The sequence below is a fragment of the Hyla sarda genome, chromosome 1 (assembly GCF_029499605.1).
Source record: "Hyla sarda isolate aHylSar1 chromosome 1, aHylSar1.hap1, whole genome shotgun sequence".
NCBI lineage: Eukaryota > Metazoa > Chordata > Amphibia > Anura > Hylidae > Hyla > Hyla sarda.
In genome coordinates this window covers 102488382-102511577 of record NC_079189.1, presented here as the reverse complement: position 1 = coordinate 102511577, position 23196 = coordinate 102488382, and the positions used below count along the sequence as shown (strand labels likewise).

Here is a 23196-nt window from a genome sequence, read left to right as displayed (position 1 = left end):
GAGACTACACAATGATATCAGTGACTACAGCTCTGATGGGTCAGTTAGGAAAATACACAATATCACTGACCTGAGTGACGTCTTCTCTGTTGTCTTTACTTTACTTCTTCATCTGGTCCAGACACCAGGATTTCTTCCATTTTCTCTGCAGAGTCTGACACCTGGACATCATTGGTTCCTTAATTTGTCAGTAGATCCTCATCCTCTGTATGATGACAATAATCATTATAACCTTGCCAAATACTGTACCCCCTGAATATAATACTGCCAACCACTGTACTCCATGAATATAATACTGCCAACCACTGTACTCCATGAATATAATACTGCCAAACACTGTACTCCATGAATATAATACTGCCAAATACTATACCACTGAATATAATACTGCCAACCAATGTACCCCTGAATGTAATACTTCCAAATACTGTACCCCTGAATATAATACTGCCAACCACTGTACTCCATGAATATAATACTGCCAAATACTGTACCAACCACTGAATAACCCCATACACCCCACACACTCCATCCTCAGTCTCCTCATCACTCCATACACCCCACGCACCCCATCCTCAGTCTCATCACTCCATACACCCCACACAACCCATCCCCAGTCTCCTCATCACCCCCACGCAACCCATCCTCAGTCTCATCACCCCACACAATCCATCCTCTGTCTTCTCATCACCCCCATACACCCCACACACTCCATCCTCAGTCTCCTTATCACCCCCCCATACACCCCACGCACCCCATATTCAGTCTCATCACCCCATACACCCCACACAACCCATCCTCTGTCTCATCACCCCATACACCCCATGCACTCTATCCTCGGTCTCCTCATCACCCCATACACCCTATCTTCAGTCTCCTCATCACCCCATGCACTCCATCCTCAGTCTCCTCATCACCCCCATATACCTTAAGCACCTCATCATTATTACACAGCTGACACCCTCCAGGTCCTTATCAACATTAAACCCCCTAATCACTACACCCCTGACCCCCCTTCTCGTCCTCCTTATCAACATTACGCTCTCCCAGACCCCCAATCCTCCTTATCATTACACCACCAACCTCTTCAACACCCCTCCTGTCCTCTTCATCATCATTACAATACCGCCCTGCACCCGATCGTCGCTCTCCTCACCTCATCTGCTCAGCGATGCGGCCGTGTGAGGTGAGAGGGTTTGCTGCTTCTGCCGGGGTCATAGGCCATGACACATGACGTCAGGGGCTTGGAACAGACGTGCGTGCCTGCGCGGGGTTCGTCTGTTCCCATCAGCCCCTGGCCTATCCGTCTCGCCCGGCCGGTTTAAAGGTAAATTACTGCTGTCAGCGGCAGGTCCGGGACCTGTTGCTGCAGCATATTGTATGAAGTACTGGCAGAAGGGCCTGCAGGGGCCCAGACTGTGAGGCCCAGGCTGTGACCTGGGCCACTAGGTGCGCCCCCTAACACGCTGGGCCCCTGTGCAGCCGAACCGGCTGAACAGGTGATATGTCCGCCCCTGCACTACTCTCTGGGTACGATCCATGAGCCAGTGTTCAATCCAGTTACAAACTAAAGTTTCCAAACCCAAAGACCTTAACTTACCTTTCAGACGACTGAGGGACAGTATCAAACACTTTAGCAAAATCCAGAAACACTATCCACAGCCATACAATAGGTTCAACATACAATGGTCTTTTCTGGACCATTGTAACTTGAAACCAGACTCAACATACAATGTACAGACAGTCCAGATCTGTGAAACGTGTCACAACTGGAGGAACTGACCAATCAGAATGGGAATATTACTGGTAAATCACCTCTGTTACTGAAGTACATGCACTGAATGGCTGGTAGCGCCCCCTACAGTACAGGGAGGAACTAAAAGTTCTGTACTACTCCTTACCTGTGCCAGGGTTATCTGCTCCTTTGGACACCAAGTAAGGGCGGCTCCATTTGGGACACTGTGTGTACTGTATAGGACCCTGAAGAAGCTCCTGTCCTCTACATAAACCATTGTTTCCCAACCAGGGTGCCTCCAGCTGTTGCAAATCTACAACTCCCAGCATGCCCGGACAGCCAACGGCTGTCCGGGCATGCTGGGAGTTGTAGTTTTGCTACAGCTGGAGGCACCCTGGTTGGGAAACACTGACATAGACAGTGATTACAGCTTTCAGCAGATCTTTCTTACTTTTTATATGTAAGGATTTGCTTTTATCTCTATTAGTTACCTACTTATTTTTCTTTAATCCTCACTTTTTCCTATTTTTGGATGACATTTTGGTGGCTTCAGAACAAATTACCAGGTTTCCATAGAGTTATGGACTCAACATACAATGGTTTCAACATGCAATGGTCATCCTGGAACCGATTAATATTGTAACTTGAGGGACCACTGTACTTACAAGCTCACAGATCTGAAAAAAGTATCAATATTGCACAGATCTTTCTGCCTGAGGTTAGAAATAGAGATGAGTGAACTTACAGTAAATTTGATTCGTCACGAACTTCTCTGCTCGGCAGTTGATGACTTATCCTGCATAAATTAGTTCAGCTTTCAGGTGCTCCAGTGGGCTGGAAAAGGTGGATACATTCCTAGGAAAGAGTCTCCTAGGACTGTATCCACCTTTTCCAGCCCACCGGAGCACCTGAAAGCTGAACTAATTTATGCAGGATAAGTCATCAACTGCCGAGTCGAGAAGTTCGTGACAAATCGAATTTACTGTAAGTTTGCTCATCTCTAGTTAGAAACAGTCTGATTTTCCCATTGCACCCATATACCGCTCAGTCTTTTATGTGCTTGTCTTGACGTTACCAGTGGTATTTGTGAGCTGACTATTTTCAGGAACTTTTTTGCCTTCCCAAAAACCTGCCACTTCATGCCAACACTTCGTTGGTCCTGCATCACTCTGAGTCTACCGGGTTCCTGCAGTGAGGTGACGTATTCACGGTCTATAGCGGTGATATGTTGAAATGACTGAAGTTATTGCGGTAACCATACAACATGTCGTATCAATAAGACATTGCTGATGTGTGGTGAACAGACATGTGCAACATTCGCTGTTTGTTTAAATAAAAAAATAAAAAAAATGGGGTTCAGTAAGCAAAAAGATAAAAAAATACATAGATTATTGATTCACATTCTTTCTCTTCCCTATTTTCCTCTTCCACCTTCTTTAAATGAATTAGAGATCATTTAAACATTGGTTTATTGATATGTATTCTCTGCCATGTTTTACCCTGCAGCACTACTATAAACATAAGCCCACTGTTTAACCACTTCCCCAAAGGTTTACTGTGATGTCCGTGTATGGAGTTTTGGTTATAAAACTTTGGGGCTAGGTTGACACTTGCCTAATATCTAGGTATTTTTAAAATCCATATTATGGCCGCAAGTCCTGGCTGAGACGTGCAGCCACAATATAAACATTGATATGCTAATGTGCCTCAAACATAACCAGTGATATGCCTCCTGAGTCAAATAATTGCCATTAAGGTTTAGGGAGCGTTGGGTTATTTCATCATATTTGTACAATGAGCCCTGGCCCGTTGACTTTTTGCAAAGCCCGAATGGCTCTCCTCCCAGTACTGCAGCCCATTCCCATTCCAGCTTGTGGTGGTACTTTGATTTGCATTAAGCCAGCCGTACACATTAGACATGTGCTGACCGAACCAGCAGGACTGGCTGACCATCTTATGTGTTGGGGTCCTCCAACCCTCCCCCTTTTGACAAATGTCAGATAAGAGAAGGAACAAGCATGTTTGATTTCAATTGCCTAATAGTTTTATCTTTTGGGAGACAAGCCACCCCCTGCGATGTCTGTGATGGCCCAGTACGGAAGGTGTTACCCCATACCCTTCCTGCCCTGTCCGGTAGCCTCTCTTCAGTGTCCCCTGGGCCCCTGGTACTTCCCCCCCCCCCCCCCCCCCCCTGTATATATGTTTTGCCGTGTATTATAACAAATAATGTGGTGTTTTCTTTAAGAAATGTACCATGAGATTGTTACCCAGGAGGTACCAGTGACCAGGTGATCCCATGGGTGACCTATGGGCTCCCTGCTAGTCTCTCCTATATAAGCCCTGCAGTGAAGTTGAGTCCTAGTGTTTGTGTCCAGAGTCATTGGAGGCCTCAAGTCCAGTCTGCAGCTACAGTCAATTGCAAGTAAGCTACAGTCATAGCTTTGTCAGTCAAGTAAAGTCAGTCCCTGTAAGCAACTGACAGACCCTTGTGAGACCATATGCTGGTGCGGTTGCCCCTGGGTTCCTCCTAATGCAATACAAAACTAGACCTCATGTGGCTGGAGTGTGTCAGCAGTTCCTGCAAGAGGAAGGCATTGATGCTATGGACTGGCCCGCCGTTCCATTCTAGGGAGATCATACGGGTACGTGGAGGCCCCACACACTACGGAGCCTCATTGTGACTTGTTATAAGGACATTACATCAAAGTTAGATCAGCCTGTAGTGCGGTTTTCCACTTTGATTTTGAGTGTGAATCCATATCCAGACCTCCATGAGTTGATAAATTAGATTTCCATTGATAATTTGTGATTTTATCAGCACAGTCAACATGTAAAGACGAAAGTATTTTGAGCAGTGTATATACATTGTATGCATACATATATATGTACTTACACAAACACACTATGGGGGAGAGTTATCAAAACCGGTGTAGAGGAAAAGTGGTGCAGTTGACCATAGCAACCAAACAGATTGCTGCTTTCATTTTCAAAAAGGCCCCTGAAAAATAAAAGTAATCTAGTTGCTATGGGCAACAGCATCACTTTTCCTCTGCACCTGCGCAGATTTTGATAAATCTCCCCCTATATGTGTTAAACATACAGTGCTCACACAGCATGTACATAACCTATGCTTTACACATAAATATACCTTTTCTTTATAATAGCTAGCTGGGTCCATAGGTGTCAAATCAGCAGGTGACAATAACCCTGTTACCCCCATCCCATTAATTCTAATGTAGTCTCTTACAGTAAGTTTCGGGTATTTTTACTGGCCAGAACATCATTTTTCTGCCCACCCCTGATAGAAAGGTATAAACATGTGAACAGAGCCTTCGTCATCAGTTCTAATAATGTCCCCCCCCCTCCTCCCCTCCTCCATTCATAAATCTATGGAACAATTTCCTTTTAGTAGCAAAATGAGATTTGATCTGTAATATGTGGCCCATGGCTTTTCCACTCGGCTTCATTATTTTTCCTCCCGTGCCTGGGATTAAGAGAAGGGAAGTGCTGCTGACAGATATTGGTCGTGTCCGTAATATTCTAATCCTTTGTATCGTCCTAATTTGGAATATAGGAGTCAAGATATTAGAGACAGAAAAGATTGAAGGTAAATCGCTTCCTCCACTACCAACTTAAAAAAAATCTCCTGATGTCATTAGAAGATCCTCTTCTGGATAATGCATGTATTAAACATGAAATATTAATGTTTGCTGACCGCAAATCACGTTTCAGATCATACATTATTAAGAACCGAGTAACTGTCTGCACAGAGCAAGTGTGCTTTTTATTTTTTTATATATTTTTTTTTTTTACAAAACCCTTTTCTTTATATTTTGGTTTAAAGCCAGAAAACAGGGTACATGGAATGGCCCCATAGCAGTTTATGGATCGTGTGCATGAAAAGTTGGAATAATTTATTTTTAGTGAAAGCTAATATGGTGACCAGCATGAACATTTTTTTATACCAGTCTCTGTTTCTGCCTTTTCGGATTCATGAACAAGGTGTACTCCATTGGAATTTTTATTTTTATTTTATTTTTTCAAATGAACTGGTGCCAGAAAGTTACAGATTTATAGATTATTTCTATTTAAAGATCTTTATACTTATTAATACTTATCAGCTGCTGTATGCTTCAGAGGAAGTTGTGTAGTTCTTTAGCCTGACTACAGTTCTCTCTGCTGCCACCTCTGTCAATGTCAGGAACTGTTCAGAGCAGGAGCAAATCACCATAGCAAACTTCTCCTGATCTGAACAGTTCCTGACATGGGCAGAGGTTGCAGCAGATAGTACTGTGGTCAGACTGGTAAGAACTACACAACTTTGGCACATACAGCAGCTAAGTACTGGAAGGGTTAAGATTATTTTTTCCAAAGCGGTATAACTTTTACGGCACCAGTTGATTTAAAAATGTAGTATTTTTTCACCGGTGTACCCCTTTTAAGGCACCTTTTATACTGTGATTAAAGGGGTACTCTGGTGGAAAACGTTTATTTTTTTGTAAATCAACTGGTGCCAGAAAGTTAAACAGATTTGTAAATTACTTCTATTAAAAAATCTTAATCTTTCTAGTACTTATTAGCGGCTGACTACTACAGAGAAAATGCTTTTCTTTTTGGATTTCTCTGTCACGATCACAGTGCTCTCTGCTGTCTATTTTATTAACTGTCCAGAGCAGTTTGCTATGGGGATTTTCTCCTGCTCTAGACAGTTCCTAAAATGGACAGCAGAGGTCAGCAGAGAGCACTGTGGTCGTGACAGAAGAGAAATCCAAAAAGAGAATCATTTCCTCTGTAGTATACAGCCACTAATAGGTACTGGAAGGATTAAGATTATTTTTTTTTTTAATGGAAGTAATTTACAAATCTGTTTTAACTTGAACCAGTTGATAAAAAAAAAAAAAATAATAATAATAATAATTTTTCCATCAGAGCACCCTTTTAAATGGGTTTTCCAGCACTTGGAGTTTGAATGATAAATTCAGCACCTCACCCCAGTGGTTGAAGTTCCATTTTCAGCTTAGACCACAGCCTGGAAGCACTTGTAAAAAGGGAGATTTAGTCCAGCAAGATGTGAATAAAAACCGTCAACTTTATTTGGACAATACCAATATTAAGAGACCAACGCTGTCTCCTTGCAGCCATGATTAAGACTTTGTGACGTGGTTGATGTGGGTTGCTTGTTCACACTGCAAGGATACAGTGTTTGTCTTGTTTTGGGTTGGAATTGTCCATTTTTAGTCACCACTCTCTGGACTAAATCATCCTTTCTATGGGAATTTATCATTCCCGGCACCAGCACGAAATTACAAATATGTGTGAGCCCCATCTTTGCTCAAAAATGCGTCTTAATCTCCCATTATACGCAAAAGAAATTTGGGAAAAAAAGAGCTTGTGAAACATTTTGCAAAATCTTGCCACTCTGCAATGGGGCAGGGAAAGATAAATTCCCCCATAGTGTTTTAGGATAGCCCATCAATTTCTAATCAATGGGGTGCCAACTAGGGTTGCCACCTGGCCTGTATTTTACCGTCACAGCCGGTAATTTTGGTGACCCTGGCTGTATTTTAATTTAAAAAAATAGCGTCAATGCAATGGCCGGTATTTATCCATCCAATCCTCCAACTCTCGGAATGTTGAACCATAACCTATACCAGTGTTTCCCAACCAGAGCGCCTCCAGCTATTGCAAAACTACAACTCCCAGCATGCCCGGACAGCTGTTGGCTGTCCGGGCATGCTGGGAGTTGTTGTTTTGCAACAGCTGGAGGCACCCCTGCTTGGGAAACACTGACTTAGGCTGGGTTCACACTACGTTTTTCAATTACGGTTCCCGCATACGTTTTCTATCAAAAACCGTATGGGAAAAAAACGGATGGAACAGTATGGGAAAAAGTAAACCGTATGCGTTTTTAAACAGTATACGGTTTTTAAAAGTGCATACTGTTCCATCTGTTTATATATATAAAAAAAAAAACATACGTCTTTGAAAATGTTGTCCATTTTTAATGGGAGGGGTCTTGGATGGGGACTTTAGGATTCAAATACGCATGTGCAAAGTAAAAACGTATACGTTTTTCCCATATGGAACCGTATACATGTGCGTTTCCCATTGACGTCCATGTTTAAAAAAAAAAAAAAAAACGTATGCAGTTGCAGTGACCACGATTTTGTCTCCGGTTTAAAAACCATACTGCAACCGCATAAGTTTTTTTTAACATGGACGTCAATGGGAAACGCACATGTATACGGTTCCATATGGGAAAAACGTATACGTTTTTACTTTGCACATGCGTATTTGAATCCTAAAGTCCCCACCCAAGACCCCTCCCATTAAAAATGGCCAAAATTTCCAAAATGTATGGTTTTTTTTTTCTATCTAAACGGACGGAACAGTATGCACTTTTAAAAACAGTATACTGTTTAAAAACGCATACGGTTTACTTTTTCGCATACTGTTCCATCCGTTTTTTTTCCCATACTGTTTTTGATAGAAAACGTATGCGGGAACCGTAGTTGAAAAACGTAGTGTGAACCCAGCCTTATACTATATACTACTATACAGTCCATCATGCTGGGAGTTGTAGTTTTGCAACAGCTGGAGGCACCCCTGGTTTGGAAACACTGACCTATACTATATACTACTATATAGTCCAACATGCTGGGAGTTGTAGTTTTCATTTGGGGCAACTGCTGAGCCACAGGCTGTATCAGGGCATGCTGAGAGTTGTACTTAGTAACCAACTGCAACTCCCGAATTTAATTTAAAAAAAAAGCGATCAAAAAGTCCAGTCAAAACAAAAATGGTACAGTTAAAAACTACAGATCGGGGCGCAAAAAAGGAGAACTAAAACAAAGTTATAGGGGGTCAAAATAGGACAAAATTTCCTCTGCATATGTGTATCCTGTGAGGTCACACATATATAATTATGCAAATTAGCATGGCCAGTATTTTTGGGGAAAGGTGGCAACCCTAATGCCAACACCCAGGACCCGTGCTGATCATCTCTCCAGCAGTACTGTGCCCCTCAATGAACACTGTGGACAAAACCACTTTTATGGAAACGAAGCTGCAGTAACCTCGCACAAGCACCACACGCTGTACTACAGGTACTGAGCATTGGGTGCTGAGGCGTTTATGGTCAGGGGTGCCAGGCGTCTGCACCCTACTGATGAGATATTTTAGGGTAGGGTTACACCTAGTGCATCTGCAGCGTATTTCACTCTGCTGGAAATCTGCTGCGCAGTAGGAAATACACTGCAGGTTCTGCCGCAAGGAGACACACGGCTACCCAACCGCAGCCCTGTGTGTGTAGTAAGATTTGGAGGTGGGCCCAAATAGTCAATTTTACATGGCCTTATGTCAAACGTATAGGCTATGGACCTCTTGGGGGCTTTCAATTATTATTTTTTTTAACCGTTTGGCGCTTTACAGTTTATTTCACACTGTACACAGAAAGCTACAGAATCTAGTAAATAGTGAAATTTGTCTGAAGATTTCCGGTTGATTCTGCCTTGAACCTTTTGATCATACCAGCGCCTAGATCAGTGTTGCCCAACCAGTGTGCCTCCAGCTGTTGCCAAACTACATCTCCAGCGTTTGGCTAAGCAGGCATGCTGGGAGTTGTAGTTATGCAACAGCTGCAGGCACACTGGTTGGGAAACACTGGCCTAGATGATCACTTGAGAGAATATAGGAGAGGCCAGAGACTGAGGTTGTCATACTAGGGTTTCTTATGGATTACTCTGTAAATTGTGTTTCAGGCAAGTGTAATACAGGAACATTTTTGTGTATTATGGAGGCAGGTCACAGCCTGACAAAAAGACTAATCCCCTGAACTGAGGTAGTCATCGGGGATCTATGATGCTTTAAAGGTGTTATTGAAGATTAGGAAAACAGAGCTGATTTCTTTAACAAACCTGGGGCCCAATTGTGAGTGACCTGTTCTCTTTAAGGGTGTGTTCACACAATTCAGGTTTTTAAAGTGTACCTGTCAGTAGCAAAAACTTGTTATGTACTGTAGATGATACCATTATATGTATATTTGTAATATACATTGGTTAAAAAGTGTATATTTTTGTCCCTACAGCTGTGTGTCTCTGCGAGGAGTCCAAATACAGGAAGTGAGGGTAGACAAGCGGGGCTCTGTGCACTGAGGACGAGCGGGGCTCTGTGCACTGAGGACGAGCGGGGCTCTGTGCACTGAGGACGAGCGGGGCTCTGTGCACTGAGGACGAGCGGGGCTCTGTGCACTGAGGACGAGCGGGGCTCTGTGCACTGAGGACGAGCGGGGCTCTGTGCACTGAGGACGAGCGGGGCTCTGTGCACTGAGGACGAGCGGGGCTCTGTGCACTGAGGACGAGCGGGGCTCTGTGCACTGAGGACGAGCGGGGCTCTGTGCACTGAGGACGAGCGGGGCTCTGTGCACTGAGGACGAGCGGGGCTCTGTGCACTGAGGACGAGCGGGGCTCTGTGCACTGAGGACGAGCGGGGCTCTGTGCACTGAGGACGAGCGGGGCTCTGTGCACTGAGGACGAGCGGGGCTCTATGACACGCCCCCGGCTCACAGCAGGGTGTTTGACAAGCCAGGAGCCTGCACAGAGCCCTGCCTGTCCTGCCCTCACTTCCTGTTTTGATCTGATCAGAGCTTTATAATCAATAATCACAATTAAAACCCTTAGTGTGAATACACTCTAATTTCAGGTTTTTAGACTTGCCAGGCATATTACTAGTCTATACAGTAGTTCATGTACATAGTGTGTTTTAATCTCCTACTCTACTGGTACCAATGAACTCCCCAGGGGTACAACATAATTGTAAAGGAATAACCATTTAAGGGTCTATCCACATATACAGTATCCTGCAGGATTGTAAGCTGAAGATTTGATGCTGTTGTGTTCAGTCAGTAATTTTGCACTGACATCTGCAGCATAAAATCTGCAGCTTCAAATCCTGCACCTCAAATATGTGCAGGATACTGTACCTGTCAATACACTCTTAGCCTTTAATCAATGTTTTGGTTTAATATTTCTCACTCTGCTTTTGATGTAAATGTCCATAGGGAAGACCCACCACTAAGTGATAACCTGATGAATGGTAGAAATTATTGGTGTCAAGCTCAGTCACTGCTGCTGTCACTTCTGTACTTTAGGCCAGTGTTTCCCAACCAGGGTGCCTCCAGCTGTTGCAAAACTACAACTCCCAGCATGCCCGGACAGCCTTTGGCTGTCTGGGCATGCTGGGAGTTGTAGTTTTGCAACAGCTGGAGGCACCCTGGTTGGGAAACACTGCTTTAGGCTGCTGACTGGTTAAGGTTTCATGAACCAAAGATTCCCTGAACCTTGACCCATACCAACTTGAAGGCTGACCTAGAACAAACATCTGAACCCCAGTTACTGGTTTATTCCTATAATGAATTCTCTTCCACGTACAGTACAAAATCTGTATAGGTAGAAGAGGCTGCAGCTTTTTACAACTATAGTGGTCCCTCAACATACGATGGTAAACCGTAGAGATGAGCAAATTTACAGTAAATTCGATTCATCACGAACTTCTCGGCTCGGCAGTTGATGACTTTTCCTGCATAAATTAGTTCAGCTTTCCGGTGCTCCGGTGGGCTGGAAATGGTGGATACAGTCCTAGGAAAGAGTCTCCTAGGACTGTATCCACCTTTTCCAGCCCACGGGAGCACCTGAAAGCTGAACTAGTTTATGCAGGAAAAGTCATCAACTGCCGAGCCGAGAAGTTCGTGATGAATCGAATTTACTGTAAGTTCGCTCATCTCTAGTAATCCGTTCCAAATGGACCATTGTTAGTTGAAACCATCGTATATTGAGGGATCCATGCAATGTAAAGTATAGGACAGTGATCTCCAACCTGTGGACCTCCATATATTGCAAAACTACAACACCCAGCATGCCTGGACAGCCAACGGCTGTTCCGGGCATGCTGGGAGTTGTAGTTTTGCAACATCTAGAGGTCCGCAGGTTGAAGACCACTGGTATTGGAGGTTATACTCACGTGTCCCCGCCGCTGCCCTGGATGTCGCCTTCCATCGCTGTTGCCGCGTCCCCGACGTTCCGGCAAGGCCTCTGCTTCCTTGGCATCCTCGCTTTCTGTCGCCGCCATCACGTCGTTACGCACGCCGCTCCTATTGGATGACGGGACGGCGTGCGCAGCGACGTGATGACGACGATGGAGAGCGCCGACGATGCAGGGATCCTGAAGAGGACGCGCCGGAGCCCCGAGGACAGGTAAGTGATCGTCAGCGGAGCACACGGGGCACCGTAAACGGCTATCCGGTGGCAGCTGAAGCAGTAGGCGCTGCTGGACAGCCGTTTATGTGATGGCCTCGACATACAAAAGCATCGTATATTGATGCTGCCTTCAACATGCGATGTCCTCTGAGAGACCATCGCATGTTGAAATTATCGTATGTTGAGGCCATCGTAGGTTGGGGGGTCACTGTACTATATTGTAATATGAATAACCTTCCACATGGGGATCTTTACCAGCCGCTCTCACATACTATTTACTCATTAGTTTTGAGTGCACGGAGGAGGACAAAGCCGCACACATACAGAGATACCTGATACACTATGCAGTGTTAGTGTCAGGCACCTACTGATTCACCCTCCTGCCAAACTGTATCCAAAATTAGCTCAGAAATTGGATCCCGCTTGGAAGGTGATTTTGACTTTGGCATTTTTAATTTAGGAATATATGATCTAATTACACATTTCTGAACAGGTTTCCTCTTACGATTTTTTTTTGTCTTGGTTGGCTTATGGGTGAAGCATAACTTCCAGGTTAAGCCAGTGTAGCAGCTGCTGTAGTATTGAGCTAAAAGGGGACCCCTCTCCCCTCCGAGGGGAAGCGCAGTTAGTGGTCACTAGAAGGAAACTACATAGGAGTGGAGATTTCTGCCACTGTGTATATTCCCAGGGACAGCCTTGGATTTGGTTTATTTGCAGACGTGGACAAACATTGGTCCCATTCTTGAGCCTACATGAAATAATTACTCAAAAAACTGAACGTTAAATGGGCACGGTCATTTAAAAAAATACTAGCACTAGCTGTGAGAAGAGCATGCGAACGAGACAATATTACAATGTAAGTCTATGGGATTGTCTCGGTCCCCCGCACTTTTCTCCCTGCCTGTTCAACAATTGGTTGGGATTTAAACACCCCCCCCCCCAAACCAATCAGAATATTTGACATGTCTCTAGGATGTGTCAAAAGCTTGTGCAATTTAAAGGGAACCCCACGATCAGATATCTTATCCCCCTACCCTTTGGATAGGAGATAAGATGTCCAGCAGCTGTAGTACCCCTTTAAGGCAGTGCTGGAAAATAATGGTACAATGTAGACACACCGAGAGCTCACCTCCGCCACCTGCGCCTGTGCACGGGCCTGATCAGCAGCGTCCCTGACCACGTGTATGCAACAGAAAGAAAGATGGTCCAGCCCAGGATTGCAGATAAAAGCAGTTTCTTTCTTTATTGGGTTGTTTTCAGACTGAACAGCAGCCGACGTGTTTCGGACCTACACCAGGTCCTTAGTCATGGCATGTACACATATTAAAACAAACTTACTTGTATATAAAACCTATATGGTCATGTGATCAATCATCAACTTCGATGGAGAGAGCTCCGGAAAAGGTGGCATGGATGAATAGTATCCTACAAAAGGTGGTGTGGATCCAAAGAACCGCAGCTAAATACAGCAGTAGGTCACATTAACCATAACATACAAAGACAAAAATAGGCCAAACTGTTATGAAAGAGCAATTCAAATACACTTTAAATTCTATATGTGTTGGCATCCTAGACTGTCACTATGGCACACCAAGAGAAGTAAAAAATATATATACATAAGAATAAATGTTTTTCTCTTTTTTTATTCTTATAATTCCGCTTGCTAAAATGTATAGTGTAGTGAATGGTTTTCCGTTCACAAATTCACACTTCAGAATTTGTGAAGCAGAATTTGTGAACGGAAAATCCGCTTGGAAATTTCCGCCTGAAGAATGGCGTTGCTTTTTCTTCAGGTGGAAATCCGCGCGGAACACATTGCAGTCTATTGGAGACTGCAGTGTCCACGTGGTCCTAGGGCCGACTGATTCAGTCAGCGCTGGCCGCATTCGGAATCTCCGGGCGGAAATTTTCTGCCTGGAGATTCCGTAGTCTGAACCTAGCCTAAGGGTCTATTCACACGGTAGAATTTCCACTTGCGGAATTCCTCCTCAAATTAAAGCCCATAGACTTCTATTGGATTCCGCACTCCCATTCACACTTCTGAATTTCCGATTGCGGAAATTCAGAAGTGTGAATGGGAGTGCGGAATCCCATAGAAGTCTATGGCCTCTAATTTGAGGTGGAATTCCGCAAGTGGAAATTCTACCGTGTGAATAGACCCGAAGCAGCAAGAACTGCAAAGCTGCTAGTGACTTGTTCCTATAGCAATGCTGGTGCTGCAATCTGTTTTTTGAGTTGTTTCTTTAAAGGGGTACTCCGGTGGAAAACTTTTTTTTTTTTTTTTTTTTTAAATCAACTGGTGCCAGAAAGTTACATATTTGTAAATTAAGTCAGTCGGGCAGCTGGGGACGGGATGGCTACGGTGAGGGAGAAAGCGCTGGCTCTGAATCTATGTACGGCTTACAGCCCGGCACAGAGACCGCCAGGTCCAAACTTGAACAACAAGCCCTTTAGAGCCACATACAGCTTGAATACCCCCGCACATTCCATCCTGCTCCCCTGTCTGTATTTTGTCTTTCATCCTGATATGAAATAAACAAAGTCCCTGCACTACAAGACTGGTGAGTTGCTCCGCTTCATCTCTTTACATTGGAGATTTGTAAATGACTTCTATTAAAAATCTTAATCCTTCTAGTTCTCATTAGCTGCTGAATACAACAGAGGAAATCCTGTTCTTTTTGGAACACAGTGCTCTCTGCTGACATCATGACCACAGTGCTCTCTGCTGACATCATGACCACAGTGCTCTCTGCTGACATCATGACCACAGTGCTCTCTGCTGACATCATGACCACAGTGCTCTCTGCTGACATCATGACCACAGTGCTCTCTGCTGACATCTCTGTCCATTTTAGGAACTGTCCAGAGCAGCATATGTTTGCTATGGGGATTTCCTCCTACTCTGCACAGTTATTAAAATGTACAGAGGTGTCAGCAGACAGCTCTGTGTTTCAAAAAGAAATGAATTTTCTCTAATAAGTACTGGAAGGATTAAGATTTTTTAATGGAAGTAATTTACAAATCTGTTTTACTTTCTGGAACAAGTTGATTTAATATGGAAAAAAAACATTTTTTTTTTTTTTTATATTTTACATAATTCACACAGATCTTGTTTTCATGGCAGCAAAAAAAAGACATGCATGACATCTATATATAGTTTATTAAATGATTACCCCTACTGGTCTTAAAGGGGTACTCCCCTGGAAAACATTTTTTAAATCAACTGGTGCCAGAAAGTTAAACAGATTTGTAAATTACTTCTATTAAATAATTTTAATCCTTCCTGTACTTATCAGCTGTTGTATGCTCCACAGGAAGTGCTTTTCTTTTTGAAATTTCCTTTCTGTCTGACCACAGTGCTCTCTGCTGACACCTCTGTCCATGTCGGGAACTGTCCGGAGCAGGAGAGGTTTGCTATGGGGCTTTGCTCCTACTCTGGACAGTTCCTGACATGGACAGAGGTGTCAGTAGAGAGCACTGTGGTCTGACAGAAAGGAAATTCAAAAAGAAAAGCACTTCCTGTGGAGCATACAACAGCTAAGTACAGGAAGGATTAAGATTTTTTTTTAATAGAAGTAATTTACAAATCTGGAAAATGTTTTCCAGCGGAGTACCTCTTTAAATGAAACAAATGTTTCATGTTCATTGAGGCGGGAGAAGGATAAACAAGCATTAGCTCATCCTGGAACCTAATACTTTATATACACAAGACCCCCTAGTGCTCAGGAAATGGGCGCAGATGGCATTGAGGTGGATGCCCAATGATTCATGTTTACAACCATTAAAGTACTTGGAAAGTCTTCAGACACTTTCACTTTTTTTTTTCCACATTTTATGTTGCGGCCTTGTGCTAAAAGAAAAAAAATGTAACCTTTATCCCCCATCATTCTGCCCTCCATACCCCATATTGATAAAGAGAAAACAGAATGTTAGAAATCTTTTGCTAATTTATTGAAAGGGAAAAGCTAAAATATTCTATTAACATAAGTATTCCGACCCTTACTTACAACCTCCAGTCTTCATCTATATCAGTGGTCTCCAACCTGCGGACCTCCAGATGTTGCAAAACTACAACTCCCAGCATGCCCGGACAGTCAACGGCTGTCCGGGCATGCTGGGAGTTGTAGTTTTTCAACATCTGGAGGTCCGCAGGTTGAAGACCACTGGTCTATATGATGCTACAAGGTTTATACACCTGGATTTGAAAATGTCTTTTATTCTTCTCTGCAGATCCACTAAAGCTCGGGTCAGGTTTGAGGGAGACCATCAGTAAAAACAATTTTTTTTGTCTCTCCAGAGATGTTCGGTTGAGTTCAATTCAGGGCTCTGGCTCGCCCATTCAAGGACGTTCAGAGTTGTCCCTAAGCCACTCCTGTGTTGTCTTGTCATGTGCTTAGGGTTAATGGGAGGGATTAATCGTTGGTTTTACCCTGGTTTTGTGATGTACATTTGTTGCACAGTTTATCTCTGATGCTGTTTAGATAATTTCCATTGTGACTTTTGTTTTAGATTTTTTTTTTTTTTTTTTAAAAGAACATACCAAGTGATTGATTTCAGTCGATATAATGCAGTGGTCAGGAATTTATTATGTGCGACTTTTAGTTTTTTTTCCCATCTTTTGTCGCAACTAGGCTAACTTAGGCACAAATCTACCCTGACTTGACTTACTAAACTAACCACAAACTGCATTATTAAAGTTGCACATTTTGTCCCACAGGATAAAAGGACTGACAAAAAGTCGGAGAGGGGCACCGTATAAAGTGGAGTACTGAAGTATCAAATGTGATCAGCACCAGATTTAATATGTTATGTAAAAAACGATCACATTTTCCTTTACACAAGTTAATGGGGTAAAAAGACGTTCATCTACACCACTCTTGATGAATCCCCCCCCCCCCCCCAAATTGTCTTATTGGAAGGTGAACCAGTTTGTGACATTTGTAGTATGTCACAAACTGATGTTCCAAAACAAGACCAATTTGGCTCAATGTACATTTTTGTGTGGTTATAGGTTTATGTCTGTTTGCATATGTCTTAATCTATTTTTTTGTTGTTTTTTTTGTTAAAGGGGTTATCCAGGAAAAACTTTGTATACACATATATATATCAACTGGCTCCAGAAAGTTAAACAGATTTGTAAATTACTTCTATTAAAAAAATCTTAATCCTTTCAGTACTTATGAGCTTCTGAAGTTAAGGTTGTTCTTTTCTGTCTAAGTGCTCTCTGATGACATGTGTCTCGGGAAACTCCAAGTTTAGAAGCAAACCCCCATAGCAAACCTCTTCTAAACTGGGCGTTTCCCAAGACAGGTGTCATCAGAGAGGATTTAGACAGAAAAGAACAACCTTAACTTCAGAAGCTCATAAGTACTGAAAGGATTAAAATTTTAATAGAAGTAATTTACAAATCTGTTTCTGCAGCCAGTTGATATATTAAAAAAAAATAAAATTTTTCCTGGATAACCCGTTTAACATGTTAAACTATGTAAAAACGGTAAAACAAGCCAAAAAAAAATACAATATCACAGATTTCCCCATTGCCTTTTTCCCCTGTGATTCTTTTGATGTGCATTCTCTATGCATGAATAGCTGTGCCATGGGTTACCATGGGATACACTGTTGTGTGTGTACATTTACACAAACAAGTTTTTGGTTTTGGTTTTGTATCATTTTATTTTAGAAAATGTATCTTTTTTTTTTTTTTTTGTGTTTACCTTATTGTTCATACTGCTCATCCTGACCTTGAACTAACCCCTTGAAGTTTCCCTTTTGGTTGTGTTTGTGTAGTGTACCTAGACTGCCCCCTAGTGTAAATTGGAGGCACTGGACTGGAATCCGGTGTACAATTATTTTGAAGTTGGATCTAATTACAGAGTGAATTTTCCATTTACTCTTTCCCTGGAAGATCGTCACAGTCTTGTGTTATTTATGGGGCGAGGTAGCTGTCGGGTTATATCATTTCAATAAACCACATCATTTGTGATAGAAATAAAAGCGCTGTATTGGAAAGTTACATACTCACGAGCATACAGAGAGAATTTTAGGTCAAGAATTTCTCCTCTAATTATTCTTACATTGCTTCTGCTTCACTGCGACATACAACAGGCTTTATTTAATTTATTCATTTATTTTGTTTAATTTGTTTATTTTTTATTTATTTTTGTGCACATCCATGTGATGTCCTTTTCCTGTGAAGTGATCACCGTACTGTGCCCACAATTTCTCTTATTGGTATTAACGTATTGATGTGACTTTGGTTGGTATACTTTGGCGCCCTATTTGCAGTCGCTACATATATTACATATTGGGCGATTCTTGTACAAAAGTGTTTCATACTTAGTCCTGTAAAACCTTTTGTGCTGTAATAGCCACGCTAAATAATGTTTCTTCCAAGGGTCTCCTCTTTAACTATCGATAATATCTGAAGATAAACTGCAAAAAGTATAAGCATTGGTGACAAAAAACATTAGGTAGTCCATTATTATTATCCTTTTAAGGATATGTTCACACTGCGTAATTCCTGAGGAATTACGTGCAGTGAACATTAACATCAGTGTGAATGAGTCTTCCCCAAGAAGAAGGAATTTCAGCGGCGGACAATTCCGTGTCCTGCATTACCATCAATGGTGCTACCGCTGAAGTATTTTGGTGACTACTGCCAAATGGTATCTCCACTCGCCAAATTCTGCAAGCGGAGATTTTGTTCAGATTCCTCAGTGTGAACAATACCCTAAGTAAAGACAAGAAAGAATAGTACAGTTTCCACTGCTGAAGGATATGTTAAAGGGGTACTCCGGTGGAAAACTTTTTTTTTTTTTTTTTTTTATCAGCTGGTGCCAGATTTGTAAATTACTTCTATTAAAAATCTTAATCCTTCCAGTACTTATTAGCTGCTGAATACTACAGGGGGAATTCTGTTATTTTTGGAACACACAGCGCTCTGTTGACATCATGACCACAGTGCTCTCTGCTGTCAGGAGTAGGAGAAAATCCCGATAGCAAACATATGCTGCTCTGGACAGTTCCTAAAATGGACAGAGATGTCAGCAAAGAGCACTGTGTTCCAAAAAGAAAATAATTTCCTCTGTAGTATTCAGTAGCTAATACTAAGTACTTGAAGGATTAAGATTTTTTTTAAATGTTGTTGTTGTTGTTGTTGGTGGGTGTTTGTTTACAAATCTGTTTTTCACTTTCTGGCACCAGTTGATTTAAAGAAAAAAAAAAAGTTATCCACCGGAGTACCCCCCTTTAAGCTAAACTTCCACACCAGTGTTTTCCAAACAGTGTGCCTCTATCTGTTGCGAAACTACAACTTCCAGCATGCCCGGACAGCCAGAGTTGTAGTTTTGCAACAGCTGGAGGCACACTGTTTGGAAAACACTACACAATGCTGTTTTAGTGACAACAAGCCTCAATACCGATATGACTTAAAATAACAGTGCTGCAATTTACACTTGTAGCCTCTAGAGGGCAGCAGTGAGTCATATTCAATGAAATGCGTGTAGCGTATGCCTCTGCTGGTTTGTTTGGCTCTTGAACTTTTTGGCTATGCAATCCACATCTTCTGCTTGAAGATTTTCACAAGATGTCAAATGGATATATTTAATTTTTATTTCCAGTCTGCAGTCCACTAACTGATCGGCAGCATTGCCATAAATTGAGTAATGGCTAACGAAAAAGCTGCACAGAATTAAAATGGGCAGCACGGTGGTTCAGTGGTTATTACCTTTTATAGTGCTGGGGTCTTATACAAAAATCAATGTGCTGCTCTCATAGCTTTTAAAATATATTAAGTTATTCTGGAATAAAGATTGTGAGCACCAGTGGGGAACAGGGACCAATGTGAGTGGTGACAACCTCTGTACTACGCTTTGGAATATGTTGGTGCTATAGAAATACATGAAAATATATCATGTAGACAGTAGCATACCTAAAAGGATTGTGTGAGATAAATCAAATTATATTGTATCTCCTTATTAAAGGGGTACTCCGCTGCCCTGCTTCCGGAGCTCCACTCCCCAGCATCCGGAAGTTTATTGTTCCGAACACTGTGTGCGGGCTTCCGTGTTCACGCTCGCCCCCTCGTGACGTCACGCCCGCCCACTCAACGAAAGTCTATGGGAAGGGGGCGCGACATCCGTCGCGCCCCCTTCCCATAGACTTTCGTTGAGGGGGGCGGGCGTGACGTCACGAGGGGCGGCCCTGAATACAGAAGCCTGCACACAGCGTCCGGTTTAAATTTTGATGTCCGGTTGCATCAGTTTTTGTAAAAAAAAAAAAAAAAATTCCATTGTTTTGTTGAAATTCCAAGAGAAGTAGCAAGTTCTAGTACTTTTCCGAAGGGTCAACACTTCTACTGAGCATGTGCAAGATAAAACCGTGTGCATAAAACCATATGCCACTGCTGACTCCGGATGCAGTTTTGAAACGGGACCCAAAATACACACAAAAAAACGTACAAGCACAAAACTGTACACAACCGGATGCATCTTGGTGTGTTCGGTTTTGTATGGAAAGTCAATGTATACGGTTTCCGATACAGCAATATACGGTTTTCATATACAAAACTGTATTTGAGAACCGTAGGACAAAATTGTGATGTGAATGCACCCGAACACATTAGGTTAAAGGGGTTATCCGGAAATAGAACAGAGCTAATTTCTGCCAAAAACCGCGCCACTCCTGTCCTCAGGTTGTGCGAGGTATTACAACTTGGCTGCATTGACTTCAAAGGAAGTGAACTGCAATAACAAACACAGCCTGAGGACAGGTGTGTTTCTGCATTTTAAAGAAATTAGTGTATGTCATTCTTATCTTGGATAACCCCTGTAATGTTGAATGATCCATGGATTTTGGAAGCACTTTGACCAGCTAATATGTATGGTGGTATCCTGAATCAGGCTGTTGATTTCAACAAACCAAATCCTTTTGTTCTTAGGGGATCAACATGTCTGGCAGCAGCTTCTCCCCCTCTCCCCATTTTGAATACATAAACCTTTTGTATGAGGGGACCAGCAGGAGGAGCTGTCAGCGGAGCCTTCATCAGACTGTTCTATAAATGTTCTCTTATCTTTCACATCCAATACAGAAACTACCCGGCACTGTGACTGACAAGGGATATGATATTACGACTCCTGCTGCTGACTGACCATTCCGGTGGTCACATTAGAGGCAAGACAGATATCCAAGCAGCAAAATGCAAAAGAATGGAGCACTCACCGGGTCTTTAACCAAAGAAGAACTTCTTTATTTCATCCAAACATTGTTAGCGTTCTCGTGGAGTGCGGGCGAGCGGACTCCGCTCGCCCGCACTCCACAAGAACGCTAACAATGTTTGGCTGAAATTAAGAAGTTCTTCGTTGGTTAAAGACCCGGTGAGTGCTCCATTCTTTAGCATTTTGCTGCTTGGATATCATTCTCTTATCTCCGTTTGCTTTGGTTGTTACTGTGGCGCATAGGTTAGTTTCAGATTTACAAGCATGATTCAGGTTTGATCTCTCTAGTTTTCTGTAAACTTTTTGTTTTATAAATTGTTACATTCGTAGGCAACAAAGTAGAATTCACATGAAGCTTCATACTAAACAAAGTATTTTTCTGTCTTCAGTTGATAGAGGCAAGCAGAAGACAGTCCCAAGAGGACCGGTTACACAGGCACAGGCTGCACCTGTTAATACGCAGGCTCTTGAGTTGGCACAAAGCAAGGCGGTATGTGAAGAGCAGAATGGCATCATCCAGCAGCTGAAGAACTTACTGAAAAGCAGCAATCAGAGGTTCGAGGCTCTAACGGTGGTCATCCAGCATGTACTCAACCAGGTAAGTTGGTAGCTTTGGTTTCCTAGAGCAGTGTTTGGTAGACACATTTATCAATACAAGTCCTTATGGGATTATTACCCGTACCATGTTGTGTCTGAGATAAACCAGTGGGTGCAAATATACTTGGTGGCTTGTCTCATGAAGACAACGACTTATGGAAGTTGCCATCTCTAGCACCTGGCGGGCAACCGTTAACGCCATGGGAAGCCTCACTTAGCCAGAAATTTCCCCTGCATTGGTTATTGTAGGGACAAGTTCTATTAGATGCCAGCAATTCAAAGAAACACCAACCATGGAATGTATGAACAAGTTATGTCTGCAACTGCAAGAGCTACATTTAAAGAAAAGTTCGTTCTCCTGGCTTCAAGAGTGATTTCGCAAATATTATTTCTGTCCATTGGCTGTGACAGTTATTACAGCACAGCTCTGATTAGGTGAATGGGGCTAAGTTGCAATACCACCCACAACCTGTGGACAGGTGGGGCACTGTTTTTAAAAGAAAGCAGCCCAGTTTTTTTTTAATCTTGTATAAATCCTTTAACCACTAACCAAAGATATCAAGCAAAATGGTAAGTTTGAATTACTTTAACAATATAATGGAAGATCCATCAGCATCCAAAAAGGGCTGAACAGATACCAAATCTTATCATCCCTGATTGTTCAGAGCACCAGCCTGATAAGGAAGACCTAACCCTAATAATTGACCCTAAAAAAAAAAAAAATCACTCCTGTTGCATATACACAAGGCCTAGTTGGCTGTCACTGCGAAGGAGATTGTCTCTTGGAAGTAGCCTCTACAGTGTTTAGCAGGGGATTGGAAGACCTTGCAGAGTTATCCTTGATCTAAATGGCACCTAAAAGAAGGAATAATAAAGTCCAGGAGACAAAAGGTAACCTGTCCTCACTCTACTGCTGTCTGAGGCACAAGTCATCAGAACAGTCCCCAGTGGCTTCCCCACAAGCCTTGACTGATAGATCTCCACCTATACCAAAACAGGAGAAAAGATTTAACAGTCAAGGCCAGCAGGGTGGGAAGAAGCCACTGGGGCTGCATTGATTCCTGTTCAGGCAGCATGAAAGTGATAACAGATTCCCTTTAAAGCATTACTGTCATTAGTAAGAAAATGTAAAAAAAAAAAAATTAACTCCTTAAGGACCTAGCCCATTTTCACCTTAAAGGGGATAAGATGCCTGATTGCGGGGGTCCCACTGCTGGGGACCCCGTGATCTTTCACGCAGCACCCCGTTACCATCAGCCCCTGGAGCATGTTCGCTCCGGGTCTGATGACTGCCGATCACGGGGCCGGAGTATTGTGACGTCATGCCCCCTCCCATAGGAGTATTGTGACGTCACGCCCCCCTCAGCTGTCATGCCCCCTCCCATAGGCTTGCATT

General features: G+C 42.8%; 1 protein-coding gene across 8 annotated transcripts in view; it reads left to right on the top strand.

Moving 5' to 3' along the window:
• The window catches only part of MTUS1 (microtubule associated scaffold protein 1), a 259211-nt gene that overhangs the window by 169231 nt on the left and 66784 nt on the right, over window positions 1-23196 (top strand). For all 8 annotated transcript variants that reach the window (XM_056559054.1, XM_056559034.1, XM_056559044.1 and 5 more), the window contains one exon: window positions 21593-21801. In XM_056559054.1, the coding sequence (XP_056415029.1) occupies window positions 21593-21801 (209 nt within the window). The remainder of the gene's footprint in view (window positions 1-21592; window positions 21802-23196) is intronic.